Source organism: Gossypium hirsutum, chromosome A06, assembly GCF_007990345.1.
Source record: "Gossypium hirsutum isolate 1008001.06 chromosome A06, Gossypium_hirsutum_v2.1, whole genome shotgun sequence".
In the NCBI taxonomy this organism is placed as follows: Eukaryota; Viridiplantae; Streptophyta; class Magnoliopsida; order Malvales; family Malvaceae; genus Gossypium; species Gossypium hirsutum.
Window position 1 is genome coordinate 2610712 of NC_053429.1, and position 14636 is coordinate 2625347.

General features: G+C 30.1%; 1 protein-coding gene across 1 annotated transcript; it reads right to left on the reverse strand.

Annotated features, from left to right (window-relative positions):
* Nucleotides 1-12254: 12254 nt before the first annotated feature.
* LOC107930552 (F-box/kelch-repeat protein At5g43190) lies at nucleotides 12255-13615 on the reverse strand. The gene has a single exon (XM_016862218.2). The coding sequence runs from the start codon at nucleotides 13551-13553 to the stop codon at nucleotides 12432-12434; it is 1122 nt and encodes a 373-aa protein (XP_016717707.1). The 5' UTR covers nucleotides 13554-13615; the 3' UTR covers nucleotides 12255-12431.
* Nucleotides 13616-14636: the final 1021 nt, after the last annotated feature.

The window sequence follows — 14636 nt, forward strand, 5'->3', positions numbered from 1 at the left end:
TGCAATAAGTAGACACGTATTTTAAGTATACTCCACCTTATATTCGAGTTTACATTTAAGGCTAAAACTAATGCTAGGTTACTAAAAGACCTAATTTATACGATATTAACACTTTAAAAAATTTACTTGAAACATTTTAAAGTTTAAAACTAATCTAAATTTTGAATATAATTTCGAAATGTCTAATGCAATTAACACAAAAATATTCCAAAAAAACCATTATGTAGATATATGGCTCACAAGGTCTTAAAACAAAGTTCGCGCCAAATCAACCTCTATCCTCATAACATTCAACCCCCAACATTTGTGATAAGTTAGGACTTTCGCACTACTAGACTTGCACAATTGCTGGTTAAAATTAAAGTATCAAAGAATATCTCGAAGTTTGATTCTGACATCCCTAATAATTCATTTTTTCTTAAATCAATTCATTCAGATCCGATTTATATCCAGACAAACAGATCTAAAATTTTGAGTTTATATATGGTTTTGGCCTTGTTTTCTTAACCAACTTGTACCAAATAAATTATGGTACTAACAATTGTAATTATACCATTCATATTTGGTTGTACAATTATGCAAAGAGAAGAGAAGCACCACATGCATTTGTCCTTTGCCTTGTGCTTTCAAAATGGAATTCAAAGGAGAAAAAGTTATACTTGCATGGTAAGCGACCTTTGCTTTGATTTGGTGGTTCTAACTTTTTGGTCCATGATTACAACCCTAGGAGTTAAGTTCATTGTTCAATCGAAAATGATTAGAAGTTGGGATTAATTAAAACATTTTTGAATTTTTAAGGGTTAATTACAGCAAATGTGTTCGAATTATCATTTAAATTTTACATTAAAAACGTTTTATTTGAGTCTTAAAGTATTAATATTGTATTAATTATATTTTTTTATTAGTTTAATAATTAATTTAGGCGTTAAAGGTCAATTCAGATATATATGAAACATATTTAAAATACGTGAATTAGTTGGTAAATATGTCTATTTATTGTATGAACAACTTGGATCGAACTAGTTAAAAATATAGACTATCTAGTATTGTATGGAACGATGGTTAAAACTCTTGTTAGACATCCATTTGACACGTATTCATATCGTGTGACCTTCATTCCCACCACAAGCATTTGAATTGTTATATAATTTAGATTGTTAATTGGTTTAGTAGTGTAATTTCATAAAATCGTCTACGAAAGTATCTATCTTAATTTTGACCAAATTTTCTTTCGTATTAAGAATCAAGAATGAAAATGTGAATATAATTAGACAATAAAATTTCTCTTTCCTAAGAAGAAGGCAAAATAAGTGGATAAAAAATTATTATAATTAATTGAAATTAAAAACTGCTAATACATATAACCTATGCTTTAAAGACTATTAATTTAAAATCTGAATCTTAACCATGATTATTATTTTGCTCATATTATTATTAGTAAAAACATTACACCATTATTGTACAAAAAATTTCACATCATGCATTATGCATTTTCTAAATCAAAACAGGAAAGTCCTGTAGGTGTGATAATATTATTAAAATTATAACACATCAACAGCATCCAATTATTGACTTGGAAATCCAATAGTGATGGTGGGCTGCCATCTAATAGCAAAGGTATACTAAAATATGACTTGGCTTTTAATGAATATTTAAATCAAATTATTCCAATTTTGTGAATTATTAAAGTAATATTAATTTATATAAAATGTTTTTTCTTTATTTAATATTTTATTTTTACTTAATTTTAGATTTAATTACGACTTAAATAATTTCTAAATATAAAATAATCTCAAACTAAAAAAATTTATATATATATTTATTTTTCTAAATAATTGATTTAAATAAATAAATAAATAATATGGAAAATGGTCAACTTTTTTATTGTTGAACACTTGATAAAAAGCTGACTCTGGGTGCTCAATTATTCCAACCCACTCCTCCAACCCAACGTTTTAAAAAGAATAAATGTAATGCTTACAAATCATTTTAATGCTTGTAACTCTTTTTGTAGTACAATATTGATTTGTAATGGTGGGATGCCCAAAGAAAAACTCTCATAATTCATTTAAATTAAAATTACATTAAATGTGTAGTGTTGATCGTTATTTTAAATTGAATAATATATTGTTAGAGTTATGTGACTCGAATTTTTATTAAAGAAAAAATACAATAATAAAATAAAGGGATCTGTAAAATTCTTCAACATTTAAATAGATGTAGTCAAAACTTCTCTTGTATCATTCAGTTTTTAACATTAGTGAATTTCTCCTTCCGTGCCCGTGGTTTTTTCCCTGAAAGGGTTTCCACGTAAAATCTATATGTTTTATTTTTATTTTCTTTTTGCTTTGCAATCATTCTATATTGACATTATCAACGTTAGTTTTAACATAAATCTGTATATAATTATGTATGTACGTGTGTAACAAATAATGTTGTTTGAATTGAATTGGATTAGTTAGTCGAATCAAAAATGGGTCGAAGTATTAATCTGAAAAGAAATAAAAAATTGATTAACTTGAAAAAAAATGTATAACTAGTTGGATTGAATTAAAAAATCGATTAACTGATTTTTATAAATATTTTAATTTTCTTGATACTTTATTTATTTAAAATCAAATAAAATAATAGGACAAAAATGGATAATTTAATCGATTGCATCATTGATATGATTCCAAAATATTGGTAAAAAAAGGTAGGCAGCTTAATTTAGGGAGCCATTGATTACTAGAAAAAGAGCTATTGATACTATAAAATTAGTAATGGACACTTGGACTACACCAAGAAGTTAAGTCCCTATCACTACAAAATGCCGAAAGTGCATTTATCTAGATTATTTTAGAAGCTTAAAATGTTAAAATATTATCCAATTTTGTTTTTTCTTTTTAAATTTTTTTATTTTTCAGGTTTAAATATATAAATTCAATTGTTAAGATTATTAAAATTTATTTGTTAAATTTAATATCGTACAATAAAAAATAAATAATATTAATCATTGAATTTGAATTTGAATTTTTAAATTAAAAAAATTAAATTCTTTAAAAAATAAATATTTAACCTAACTTAAAATATAGTATAAAGAACCCTTGGAAGATTGCGGCATTCTCATTGGTGGATTATGGGTATGGGATATTGCTGTTTCCTATCCTTTCCCTTCGGAGATTGATGGTGATAGTGCTCGAGTCTTATTATTGTTGCGGAAGCGACGATAATATTAATAACAATATTATCAGAAATATTTAGATAATTATTATGCCAACAATTATACTAAGAAAATTCCCAGTTAAATTGGAGGGGTCACAATGGTCCCGCTTAAAACCCAACAACTAGACAGAACTCACTTAGATATTTATAGCAATAATAACTAAATAAATATAACCAACATAAAGCTATTAAATAAAAGCAAACAAATAAGAAATAAAATACCAGAGTTTTAACGAGGTTCGGCCAATTTAGCTTACGTCCTCGGACACTACCAAATTAATATTTCCTCTAGAAATATTACAAAGGAGAAGATTTTGGGATGATACAACCAAAGGGGGAGGAGTTCTATATATAACAAACCAAACCCCCTCCCTTTCTATCTTTTCCTAATGTGGGATATTGCCAATATTCAACAAATCTCCACCTTGGCGATATTCCACATCTTCGAACATCTTCTCATAACACTAACTTCAATAGTGTCTTCAAATTTGCAACCAATCGCCTTCTTCCCTTTTGGTAGTTGTGCCAGCTTCCACGTCTTGTTTTTCTCTAGAGATTGCATTTCCTCTTCCATTGCACCTAACCATCTATTATTCTCTAAACTCTGAATGGCTTCGGTGTAAGTGGATGGAATATTATCAACAACTGGAAGTGCATAAGCTACCATGTCAGTGAAACGAGCTGGTTTCTGAATTTCTCGTCTCTGCCTTCTGACTGCAATTGGCTCTGATTGCTGTTGAGGTTCTTGGGTAGAAACCTCTTCCTCATCTGACTCTGCATCTGCCAATGAAGAATCACTAGTGGTACCTTCTGCTGGAATTACCACACTCTGCTCAAACTCCACCTGCTGCGGAGTACACTCCACCTGCTGCGAAGTACTACTCACTCCTTCTGGATTTACCTTATTCAACATGGCAGATTCATGAAAGGTAACATCCCTACTGATTATCGTCTTCTTTGCCTCTAGACACCACAAACGATATCCCTTAACACCAGCATTGAAGCCCATGAATAGAGCCTTCTTTGCTCTTGGATCTAACTTTGATTCTTTGACATGATAATATGCAATAGAACCAAAAATGCGCAAGGTGTCATAATCAGTAGCAGGTTTTCCATACCATTTCTCCAAAGGAGTCTTGCCATTTATAGCAGATGATGGCAAATGATTGATGAGATGTTGAGCGTACGTCACAGCCTCAGTCCAAAACTTTCTATCTAATCCAGCATTAGATAACATACATCGAACTTTCTCCACAAGCGTTCGATTCATACGCTCTGCCACCCCATTCTGTTGCGGTGTTCCACCTACGGTGAAGTGCCTTACTATGCCACAATCTTGGCATATCTTCAGGAAAGGATCGCTTTTATATTCTCCACCGTTGTCTGATCGGAGAACCTTAATCTTCCTTCCTGTCTGATTTTCAACTTTAGTTTTCCACTTAAGGAAAACTTCAAGCACCTCATCTTTGTTCTTCATAGGAAACACCCAAACTCGTCTGGAAAAATCATCAATAAAGGTGACAAAATAACGTCTTCCTCCAAGTGATGGAGTCTTGGACGGTCCCCATACATCAGAATGCACATAATCCAGAATACCTTTAGTATTGTGAATCCCAGTGCCAAATTTCACCCATCGTTGTTTTCCCAGAACACAATGCTCGCAAAATTCAAGTTTGCAAGTCTTTGTACCTTTCAATAATCCTTGCTTGGCTAGAGTTTGCAAGGATTTTTCACCAGCATGGCCCAAACGCATATGCCACAGCTGTGTTGCCTCAGCGTCCTTCTTGGTACTCGTAATTGCTGCTGCTGTTGTCCCGACCACTGTACTACCTTGGTAGTAATACAGATTGTTCTTTCTTATGCCTTTCAACATCACCAATGCTCCTGAAGTTGCTTTAAGAACTCCATCTCGTATTGTCACAACTAGGCCTTTAGATTCTAACGACCCCAAAGAGATGAGATTCTTCTTCAACTTTGGGACATATCGTACATCCCGCAAAATTCTAGTAGATCCATCATGACTCCTCAGTTTAATTGAACCTATCCCGGCTATTTTACATGTGTTATCATTACCCATGTAAACAACCCCTTCATCTAGTTTTTGAAATTCAAAGAACCATTCCCGAATGGGACACATATGATAGGAACAACCAGAATCCATGATCCACTCATCTGCATATAATGTTGAAGATGTCATACTAAGAGAAAAGTCTGACTCTGCTTCACTATTGCATTCTGCAACATTTGCATCTTGCGGAGTCTTCCCTTTTTTCTTCAATTTTGGACAATCTTTCTTCCAATGTCCTTTTTCTTTGCGAAAGGAACATTCATCTTTGGCAACAACTCGACCTTTGGACTTTCTTCTCTTCCCCTTAGACTGACTTTTCTGACGATCTCTTGTTACCAATGCTTCCACTGCTGCTTCACTTGAACCTTTCAACTTATCCTTTCGGCGTAGTTCATAGCTATACAATGCAGCAGTTACTTCATTGAAAGTTACTTCCGACTTTCCATGAAGTAAAGTAGTTTCAAGGTACTCAAACTCCTCTGGAAGCGATCCCAACAACATTAACGCCAAGTCTTCGTCTTCAAAAGTCACATCCAAATTCAACAAATCAGCCACCAGCTGATTAAAATTGGTAATGTGCTCGTTCATCGTGGTACCAGGAACATAACTGAAACGAAACAGTCTCTTCATATGTAACTTATTTTGACTGTTCTTCTTCAGAAATTTCTCCTCCAATGCTTTCCACAATTTACTTGCAGAAGTCTCTTTACTGAATATATACTTCTGCTCTCTGGAAAGACATGATCGAATTGTACCACATGCCAATCGGTTGATGGTCTTCCATTCTTTATCATCAACCCCTTCTGGTTTTTCTTCCTCAATGGCAATATCTAGACCCTGTTGAAATAGGGCATCTAGAAGCTCACTTTGCCACATGCCGAAATGACCTGTTCCATCAAAAATTTCCACTACAAATCTCGTATTTGCAGTTCCAATCCTCGGCAAAATGTACGAAGTGGAAGTTGTTGATATGGATGGTTTTTCTTCTGTCATTTTTGCCATAGCTTCTACTTAATAGCCACCAAATGCAGAATACCCACAAGCTTTAGGAAATGTTTCTGATGTGTAAGATCAGACTAAGCTGCAAACACAGAGCATACTACAAAACCTTGGCTCGGATACCAATTGTTGCGGAAGCGACGATAATATTAATAACAATATTATCAGAAATATTTAGATAATTATTATGCCAACAATTATACTAAGAAAATTCCCAGTTAAATTGGAGGGGTCACAATGGTCCCGCTTAAAACCCAACAACTAGACAGAACTCACTTAGATATTTATAGCAATAATAACTAAATAAATATAACCAACATAAAGCTATTAAATAAAAGCAAACAAATAAGAAATAAAATACCAGAGTTTTAACGAGGTTCGGCCAATTTAGCTTACGTCCTCGGACACTACCAAATTAATATTTCCTCTAGAAATATTACAAAGGAGAAGATTTTGGGATGATACAACCAAAGGGGGAGGAGTTCTATATATAACAAACCAAACCCCCTCCCTTTCTATCTTTTCCTAATGTGGGATATTGCCAATATTCAACAATTATTCTATATTTTTGTTTGGTTTGTGGAGTCATTATTTACAATAAATAATGTTGAGGTGGAAAAGTTTTTGAAGTATTATTATTTGAGTAGTCAATCATATTTTTGAATGGAAGTATTGTTTTTAAGGTGTCTATGATCAATTTTAGCCTTGAGGTGTCTATGCTTAAAGTAGGGAAACAAGAACTCAAGGCTAAAATCGAGCTGATACCTTAAGAATGATACCTCCGTTCGAGGATTCAATTGGTTGCTCAAAAGATGACACTTGTATATATATACATATTTATATATGATGTACTAATACTAAATATATACATATATAGGACAAATAAATAAAATTTAGATTCAATCTGCTAGTAATGCCTTATTTAATTAGTAGTTATAATGCCTACTTAATTGGATTTAAACATGACATAAGACTCCATTAGAGTAATATGGAGCGTACAATTTGTAAATATCTCAAATGCAAAATATTCTAATCTAATCGATCCATAATATTTTTTATTACGATTAATCAATTTTTATCATAAATCAAGTGCATGCATAACATGAGATTTTGATTGGCTGTTAATTGATTACTGCTTTTTAATATTGGAAACCAATCAACTTTAGTTACTTTAGCACTTAAACTACTCATTTAAAGTGAAAGGCAATGAACATTTCTAGGTTTTTTTGGCCACCATTAAACTCGTCCAAGTGCATGTGGAAATTTCATATAATATCCGAAAGGATTGGATAAAAATATTTCGTTGAATTGAATTAATCATTTACAAATATGGATGAATTTGGATAAAACTTGAAACCCATATTACAAATCGAGGCAAATTTATATAAGGTATACCAATACCATACATAAGTTCAACCCAAACCCAATTCAACTCGAATCATGAACTTTTCTAACCATCATTTTTAGGTAGTCTTATGCTATCCTCCTTTCCAAACATTTTTCTTTAATTTTTTAAAGGTAAATTGTTATTACTATTTAAATAAGTTTTTATATACCATATGATAATAACTTTAACTAGCGCTCCATTCAAGTCAACACTTAAATATTTTATTTGCAAGGTCAAAATTTAAAAAGTTTCATTTGATTATGGACAAAAAAAGTTCAAGGATCAATGTGGAAAGGTTGCCAAGTTCAAGGATAAAATGTTGCTTTATGCCTTATTTTTAATTTAATAATTTTTATTAAAAATTTAAATATAGACAACTTAGCATATCTTTTAATGTTTACATTAAAATATTGAGGAGAGATACACTTCCATCGGTATTAAACTAAATTAGTTTTGCACCTTTTCATAACTTTTTATATGATTAATATTTGGCTTAACGCACACTTTAGTCCTTGAAGTATACCTCTTTTCCCACTTTGGTCCTTAAAATTTTTTCGCCCACTTCAGTCCCTAACATTACTAGACGTTCCCAGTTCAGTCCTTTAGATGTTAAAAATAATTTTTAGTTATTTTTAGTCATTTATAAAAATTTTCATTATTTTTTTATATTTTTTTGTAATTTTATAATTGTTTTTCTATTTTTTAAATGATTTTAATAATTTTTGTAAATTTTAAAATATTTTTTCATCCAAAAGAATAAACTGGGAACATTTGATAACGAGGGACTAAAGTGAGTCAAAAAAATTAAGGACAAAAGTGAGAAAAACGATATATTTTAGGGACTAAAGCGTGTATTAAGCTTTAATATTTCAATAATCCAATCTGTCATATTGCATGCACCGTTTATATAAATCATGCATGTCAAGTTTGGCGTAAATTAAAAATTTCTAAATATTTTTTAATGTAAAAGGCTTTCAACCATTAAATATATATTAGTATATACAATATTTTAGATCGATATGATAGAAATATCGGATCGGTCAAAAAATTTGCATGATAAGTATAAATATCTTGATAAATTCGACGACTAAATTATTAAAATATTAATTGTATAAAAAAGTTAACGAATTAAATTAAGTCTAGCATTGGATGTTGGAGCTCAAATCCAATTCAGATTTGAAACAGGTTTAAACTTTTTTCACTAATCTCGTTTTTAAACATAATATTTTTTTTCAAATTCTCTCAAATTTCAAATTTAAACAAATAACGGTAGAAATATTATAGAAACTCTTGTACTAATTGTCAGATTGCATTTTGTCTCATTTACTAAAAAAACAAATATTATTTGTTTTAATAACATGTACTTAAATCTATGACTGCATAGCGTTGAACAAATAAATAAAGAAAGATATTTTGATTGTAATTTTAAAATCATATCTATTCAAGGATGGAGTTATTTTTGGTAAAAGCATCATAACCGCTTTTATATTAAGAGTCAAATTGCATTTTGTTTCTTCATTCTAAAAGTGAGCAAATTAGCCCTTGTACATTAGATCAAAGAGCAAACTAGTCATTTCTACTAAATTTTTTTTATCTATTTCTACTGTTAAAAACTGACATGGTTGACAAAATAACCAAACAATGACACGTGCTGATGTATAGAGACCAGAATTTAACAGTAGAAATGGATGAAATTTTTAACAGAAGGACCAATTTATTCTTTAATCTAATATATAAGAACTAATTTACCTAATTTTTAAGATAAAAAGAGGCAAAAAAAATAATTTAAGTTAGCAATCAGAATATCTTTATTTATTTATTCAATACTTGAGGTCATCAAATTAAGTAAATGCAATAAAAACATTAGATGATCGCCCACTTGCCTTCCAACTTGAAGCGTGTAAAACGGATCACTTCCTTGGACCATGCACTATTTTTCTTTATCTTTAAAAATATTTATTTTCAGTTCTCCTGTTTGATCTGACTGTGTAAAATTTTTTTTGGATGTAGCTTAAGTTCGAGTTTGTACATGATAAAAAATGTATTTGTTTTTTGAAACTCGAATTGTGATCTATTGATCTGGTGTTTCCCTTTTCAACCTCTTCCAAAGTAAATTCAAAATTAAGCAAATTGATCCTTTTCAAGAGCAGTTTAATACAAAATATGTAAACATTAAAAGTCAAATTTTGTTACTATACCAATCAAAATTATGTACAATTGATAGAAGAAATTAACGTCGTGATTAATTGTCCTTAATTACTCACTTTCAAAATTAACATGGATTAAATTATTTCAATTTTTTTAAAAATTAATTTATTCAATTTTACCAAAAATACACACAAACTTATATTTAAATCATTGATCGAGTAAATTAACAATCATAAAATTTGAATAAAAAACACCATAATTTTAATATTACAATCAAAGTACCACTTAAATTTTAAATAAATATATTCACTCCATAAATTTTTTATCCATGAGTATATCATAAGTTTAGTAATAATAATAATAGTTGACATTGAGAGGCAATTAGCCCATTTTTTTATCATTAAAAGTAATCATAAATATTGAACCAAAAGCAAGTAAGAACAATAAATGAATATAAATGGGAACTTCCCTTTTCTATTTTAAACATTTCAGCTGTTGTCGAACTTAGAATATGAAGTATCGATAAAAAAGTATCATGAAAGTATTTTGTAATAATATTCGAATTGCAGTTCGTTCATTTTAATAAAAAAAGACAAATTAGTTATTATTTATTAGATTAAAGAGTATATTTATCATTTTGTTAAAAATTTAATCTATTTCTATTATTACAAATTGATCCTTGTACATCACATTGAGGTATACATGGCACATCGCATGTAATTGTTTGGTTATTTTGTTAGCAACGCCGGTTTTTAACAGTAAAAATGAAACAAAAAATTATTAAAAAATATCAATTTACTCTTTAGTCTAGCGTGCAAAGACTAATTTGCTCATTTATTTTAATAAAGGGAACAAAATACAATCTAACTCTTAATATATGGGCCTCTATAGTACTTTTACCCTTTAATACTATGTTTGAAAGGGAGATTGTAGTTAAAACAAATCATAAAAGTACATTTGTTAAAATTATTAAGGTATGTAATTTTCGTAATTTTTATTTTCAACAACTAGCATGGTTTTTGACCTATACTTCACGTTGGGTTAATTATTTTTTTACTAAATAGTTAAAATTTAAAGCTTATAATATGCTCCAAGTTTTTGTACTCTCTATATATTTAAAATTTAATCCCTAATTTTTTATTTTTTAAGAATTTAGTCTCTTTATTTTTTGAATTTAAAAATTCGGGTTTAATTGTTAACACCGTTAAAATTCTTCTGTTAAATTTATTGATGTGATGTTCTAAATTTTTTTTAAAAAAAAGTACTCACTCAATAATCGTATCACTAAAAATTGCATTATAATGGACTTGAATTTAATAAAAAAAATATTAATGATGTTAACAAATCTTTAAATTTACGTCAACAATTTAATTAAAATAAAATATTTAAACTAACTAATGACATTATAAATATTGAAGTACCAAATTATATATAAAAAAATTCAAGTATAAAGATCAAATCTCAAATTTTAACATAGTATAGAGGACTAAAATTGAAAATTAACCATTATTGTTAAGAATGCAAAAATGTAAAGGTGTATATACAGGGATGATGCTGGGGGCGGTCCCCAAATTGGTGCAAATTAATAGAATGATATATTTTCATTTTGCTCCTAAACTCTATAATTTAATTCTAACCCCTCTAAAATTATAAATTAATTTTGCTCCCAAATTATTAGTTTGGACCCTTCAAATTTTATAAAATTATAAATTAATACAATAATAAATTTATATTTTGACAGTATAAAAAATTATAATCTAATTCTAACCTCTAAGAAAAGTTTGACTTCATCCCTATGTATAAGTGATATCATTCCATGTTTAAAAAATAAGTCATGCCAAGTTATTTGATAGAATAAATGGAAAAAAGTTGACCCCAAGATTAAAAATGCACATTGCAAAAAAGTAAAAGGACTAAAAATATCAAATTATAATATATACAGACTAAATCCTCCAAAAACTCATAGTAAAGGATCTTCTATTCAAATTGACCTAAATTGAGAGGATAAAAATGATACTTCATAATTGTTTAAGAAAAACTCCTTTTCAGCTTTTCTCTGGGTTAATGTATAAGAATACTCAACTCCCTTTACTTTTACTTATTACATAAGCAAATGATTGCTAGACGAAGGAGAAACAATACATCCAATAAGTTATTTTTTTTTTATACTGTCAATATATCTTTCATATTCATTTTATTCATTTTACAATTTATAAAGACTAATAGATAGAAATTTTTCTTGAAGGGACTGTAAGTAAATTATAAATGTTTGGGGGGCCAAAATAAAATTTTACAACTATACTAACAGGTATTCTTACAATTCTTAAAGGGTACCTAAAGCAATTCTACCACTTTGGAGGAGCAAGGCCCCTGCCATTAGGGTTCTTGTCTGCCACTTCTAATAATATATCATCTCTGGTATATAAGTTTTCTCAATAAAAATAAAAATGCAGTGTAATTTATCATTACATTCAACAAATCCAACAAATTGTATCATTAAAAATAGAGTGATACATTAACCATCACACTATCACACCGACTAAGATTAACAATACATCAAATTTCATTTTCATTGTTTGGCAAACAAGAAAGACAATAACAACATTAAAGAAAACAACAAGTTAATCAAGCCAAAGCATGTAGTTGAGGAACAAAAGAGAACCACCTAAACCCACAACTCCATTTGTCAGGCAACCAAGGACACTTTGGTAACCAATGCCAACTCCTTCTCTCAACCTTGTAATACAAAATCTCCGGCCAAGTATGACAACAAACACAAATCATCCCACGGTGCCAAAAACAATACACATGTTCATAGTTATGGTAACAAACAGACACAAATTTCCTACACATCAATTCAGGCAATCTCTCCATTTCTTCCCATTTCTTTCCTTCTTTTAATTCCCACAATCTCATACTCCTTGAAATCCCATTCCTCCCAATACCACCCAACATATACAACTTTTTCCTATCACTAACACCACTAACTAGCCTCACAAACGTTAGTTCCCTCGGCATTTCAACGTTGAGATTCCCCCATTTGCCGGTTCCCAAGTCGAAACACACCACTGAAAATGGCTCCGGTGTGGTGAAACATAAAGACCCATCGTAGAACGCACCTTCTTGATGGAAATTTTCGAATAAAAGTGGTTGATAACCATCGTGTTCGGTCCAAGAATGGACCACCGAGTCGTACACGAAGGCTTGATTGGAAGAGAATTTGGTACAAAGGGTGAAGATTTTGTACCCTTTTGGGGTTGAAACTAGAGTGAGGAGCTCGAATGAAAATGGGAAAAAAGGGAGTTCAATAACCCTTGATGATTTGGCTAACATGTTACATACTAAAAAAGAACAACAGCTTGGTAGGGCAAAACATAAAAGACCATTAGACGATGAAATAAGATTGAATTGTGAAGAACCAAAAGGAGGAAACAAAGAGAAAGGTAGTGCTAAATCACGCCATGACCCAATAATGGTGTCGTACAAAGGGAAATGACTGTAAAACTGTTGGTGTGAAAGCAACAAAAATGAACATAAACCAGAACCAGAACCAGAACTGTGTTTGGTAATGAAAGTAGGAGAGAATACAAGGGAATTGAAATGCTTACACGTTGACCTTAAGCTCAAAAACGTTTTAAGAGGCAAAAAACACAGTATGTGTTCGAGTAGTTCTTGGGGTAACTTGCTCCATATTACAGGATCCATTGCTGTTGAGCTTGGTTTAGATTTTGAGCTTTTTGTAATCATGGGGTTGTGTTGATTTTGTATTTTTGATGATCTTTAGGTATTTTGATTTTCAAAGGAATACTTATAAGAGGAAACTGAGATGAAAATGGATAAATAAATAAGAGAGTAGAATAAAAAAAGTAGTAACAGCTTTGTTCTTCCATTGACTTCTTGATTGCTAATTTAACACGCAGTGTTTTGAAAAATGACGACGATTTGACCAGATAATATTAATATTTTTGGATAATATAAATTTCTTCTATTTGGTACTTGAATTCGGTAATTAGGTTCATTCCGGCTCTTAAACTTAGATTTTATCAAGATTTGGTGACGTGACCAATGTTACTAGAATAAGATCGGATCAGACAAATTAAGAATTGATTAATATAATGGTTCAAACAACGAGGTTGAACTGGTTGACTCGAAAACTGCTTAAAATTGATAAAAATTAAACATCGGGACAAAAATCAACAAATGAAGAGGTTGAACCAATTTAATATTTTTTTTAAAATTATTTTAGATTTTTATGAATTTTTATTATTTATTTAACTACTCGGTTAGACAGTTGAACCAAATGAACTGCTTGAATCAGGAACCGGTGGTGTAACTTATTCAACCATTAGTTTGATCATTAAAACACTGAAGGTAATACTCTGAGATTGTACCTCATATAATCTGGAAATTTTTATAAATTATTTAATTTTCAAGTGATGGTGTGACACAATCTCAAAATGCCACATCATCAAACTTTTATATTTTTCAAGTTTAGGGACCAAAATGGACCTAGTTATAAAGTTCAAGTGGTAAAATGAACCAAAAAAAGTACAGGTACCAAATTGAACCTAGATGCCAAATTCAAGAGCCAAAAATTATAATGTCCAATTTTATGTGTAGGCAAGGGCAAGCCAGAAAATTTTTTTGGGGGGCCAGATGAAATTTTAATTTTTTATAGTTTATATCTTTATAATTTGTAAATGATTAAATCAAAATTTTTATAATTTTAGGGGGGCCAAAGTGTAATTTTACCTTTACTAATTTAAAATTTTTAAAAAAATTTAAAGACCTAAAAAATAATTTTATATTTTAGGGGCCGGGCCCATGCAA